The 3,004-nt window shown below is 36.9% G+C and overlaps 1 protein-coding gene across 1 annotated transcript; it reads right to left on the minus strand.

Moving 5' to 3' along the window:
* Positions 1-239: 239 nt before the first annotated feature.
* Positions 240-2,719, minus strand: LOC126585244 (alcohol dehydrogenase). The gene is made up of 9 exons (XM_050249654.1): positions 2,555-2,719; positions 2,320-2,456; positions 2,029-2,075; positions 1,589-1,914; positions 1,405-1,487; positions 1,242-1,317; positions 947-1,104; positions 675-836; positions 240-585 (listed from the first exon to the last, which is right to left on the minus strand). Exons 1-9 carry the CDS (start codon positions 2,589-2,591, stop codon positions 469-471), a joined length of 1,143 nt encoding a protein of 380 aa, XP_050105611.1. The 5' UTR covers positions 2,592-2,719; the 3' UTR covers positions 240-468.
* Between the last annotated feature and the right edge of the window lie 285 nt (positions 2,720-3,004).

Consider the following 3,004-nt stretch of genomic DNA (forward strand, 5'->3'; position numbering starts at 1 on the left):
GGACATGACCAGCAGTGAATTAATAACGTTCATTCAATTATAATACATGAATTAATAATATCACAATTTGTAGTGCCAAGTGTAACGGTGGCTCAAATTGTTTTACTTGCACCCGGAAGTACCATTCTTGACTTTAATTGGTGTTAGAGAATTTCCTATTAGTCGACCATATGGCCGTTCTAGATTTTCAAAATATTACAAATTAAACAATCAGTTTATGACATACAAGGCCAAAGAGGTTGAAAACTATATATATTTTGCATTTCCACAAACAGAAACTGATTGACTTGTATTCTTTATTTATTGATATACATGTATGGTCATAGAAACTGTCCAAACAGAAGCAAACAGATTCTCATATGGATTACAAACATATCAAACTGGAGAAAACAAAGAAAACCGAAAGACGAAATCGAAAATTTAGAATTTAAGAACACAGAACATCAAAAGATGAAGCTTTTTTAGTTTTCATTCCTCCATGCGGATTATGCAACGAAGACCTTCCCCTTTAAGCATGTACTCAAATGCCTTGTTGATTTCTGAGAACGGGACTTTGTGGGTGATGAATTTCTCTAGCTCCAGTTCCTGCAACATTAATTTAATTGTTGAATGTTCACCAAATTAAAATTTGGGAAAACATGGAAGCAAAACATGAATCAAAATTAGCCTTTTACCTTGTTCATGTACTTCTCCACGACAGAGGGAATGTCCGTTCGAGTCTTGTAGTTTCCGAAGAATGTACCCTTGAGAGTCCTCTCATTCAGAAAGTTAACCGGATGCGTCTTGAAGACGGCATCTTTGTGTGGTACTCCCACAAGAACAGCAACACCCCAACCCTGAAATAGCAGTTTAATTATGTGTTTACTTGTTAATAAATAATATCCCGTTGAAATTTGAAAGAGAGATTTTTTAGAAAATGGAGGCAGAGAAGAAGCTATAGTATTACATCATGGACACATTCAAATGCAGATATCATGGCTTCAGTGCTTCCTGTACATTCAATGCTTCTGTCCACTCCTCCATTCGTCAACTCAGCAATCACCTCTTGAACTGGTTTTTCGTGCTCTTTTGGGTTCACGAATTCTGTCACGCCAAACTTTTTTGCTGCAAACAACCAAGTTAAAATTAAGAGAGGTCTCGAGAATATTTGTCAACTCAAAAAAATGATTACTGAACTGAAGAAAAACATATTCCTCTCCATTGTTCTCTTTTTGAGAGATTATAGGAATTGCGTATGTTACCTTCTTCAAATCTGCCCGAATGCAAATCAACACCGATAATTCTTGAAGCGCCAGACAACCTGGCTCCTTCAGCAGCCTAAAAACAAAAGGATCGACTTAGAAACACATTTTTCATCATACATATAGAAGTGAGCAAGCAAGTGAAAGTGACTGAAAGACTCACTGCAAGGCCTACAGCTCCCAATCCGAAAACAGCCACGGTTGATCCCTTTTTTGGTTTTGCAACATTTAGAGTAGCTCCGAGACCTAAACAACACACATTAAAAAAAAAAAAAAATAAGAAAATGAAATCAATTACACAACTTGTATCCTTGAACAATTGGGCTCTACAGTAATAAACAATTTACCTGTGGAGATTCCACAACTGAGGAGACAGACTTTGTCTAGAGGCGCCGAGGGATTGATCTTGGCAAGGCAGCCAACGTGAACAACAGTGTACTCGCTGAAGGTGGAAGTCCCAACAAAATGGTAGATAGGCTTGCCTTTGATTGAAAATCTTGATTTTCCATCACTGAGCATCACTCCCCTGTCAGTGTTTATCCTGAGGAGGTCACACATGTTGCTCTCTTCTGATTTGCAGTGAGCGCAGTCCTTGCATTCCCCTGTGAACACCGGCAGGACATGATCGCCGGCTTTCAGATCCGTCACGCCCTCACCAACACTCTCCACAATCCTAAAAGTATTAACCAGCAATCCACATGAGTCATAATTCATGATCAAGGATTCAATTGTACATAGTCCTATGTGTTTTATTAATTTAGTAACAAGATGATAGAAATGTACATACCCTCCTGCCTCATGACCATAAATTCTAGGAAATAAAGGGTTTTGTCCCTGCAACATAGAAAACCCATTTTAGATTTGGTGTTGTAAATATGTGAATTTCGAATCAATAAAATGAAATATGCTTAGGAGTAAAATGAAAAGCAATGATCATTTTTCAAATCCAAATTACTTAAATGATCAGTTATGTCATCGATATTCAACCGCACCATATCGTCAATTTTTTATTTTGATTAGTTCTTAATTGAAATTCAAAAATGGTCATTCCAACGAATTTCTCAAAACAATGTCATACCTTGGCTTCCCAGAAGTAGACATCAGTGTGGCACAAAGAGGTAAAAAGGATCTTTATGCGAACTTCATTTGCTTGTGGTGGTGCCACCTCAACTTCTTCAATCACCAGTGGCTTCCCTGCTTCCCAAGCTACAGCAGCTACACAAACCAGACATAATAATAGAATTAATAAACCAAAAATTAAATAAGAAACCCTTCACTTAATAAATAATCTCAGAAACAAAAAGGAAATTTACCTCTGCAGCGTATGACCTGACCAGCAGTATTAGACATTCTTGCTTAGAATCCAATAAAAACTTGATGAAATTGAAATCTCAAAGCTTTTTGGAAGAACAGTTTGAACTGTTTAATTTTTTGTGGTGAGAAATAAAGGCACCTTGTGTGGGTATTTATATATGCATAATGGCAAGTGGAGGCCGAATTACTTTATTAAAGAACTGTTGATTGTCCCAAATTAGACTTTTTAATTTGCAACTACATTATATGATATGCCAGACGCAAAACCAAAACCATTCCCCGGTTTTACGTGCTGCAGCTTGATACTAGGTACTGTTGGCCAATACTTGGAACAAGACTATACTTCCGTGGCCAATACTTGGTATAAGACTATACTCCCCAATTAATTCATTTTCTTTAATGTTTTGGTTAAATATATATATACTATAGCTTCATGATAACTGCTAATG

Source organism: Malus sylvestris, chromosome 10, assembly GCF_916048215.2.
Source record: "Malus sylvestris chromosome 10, drMalSylv7.2, whole genome shotgun sequence".
Lineage (NCBI taxonomy): Eukaryota > Viridiplantae > Streptophyta > Magnoliopsida > Rosales > Rosaceae > Malus > Malus sylvestris.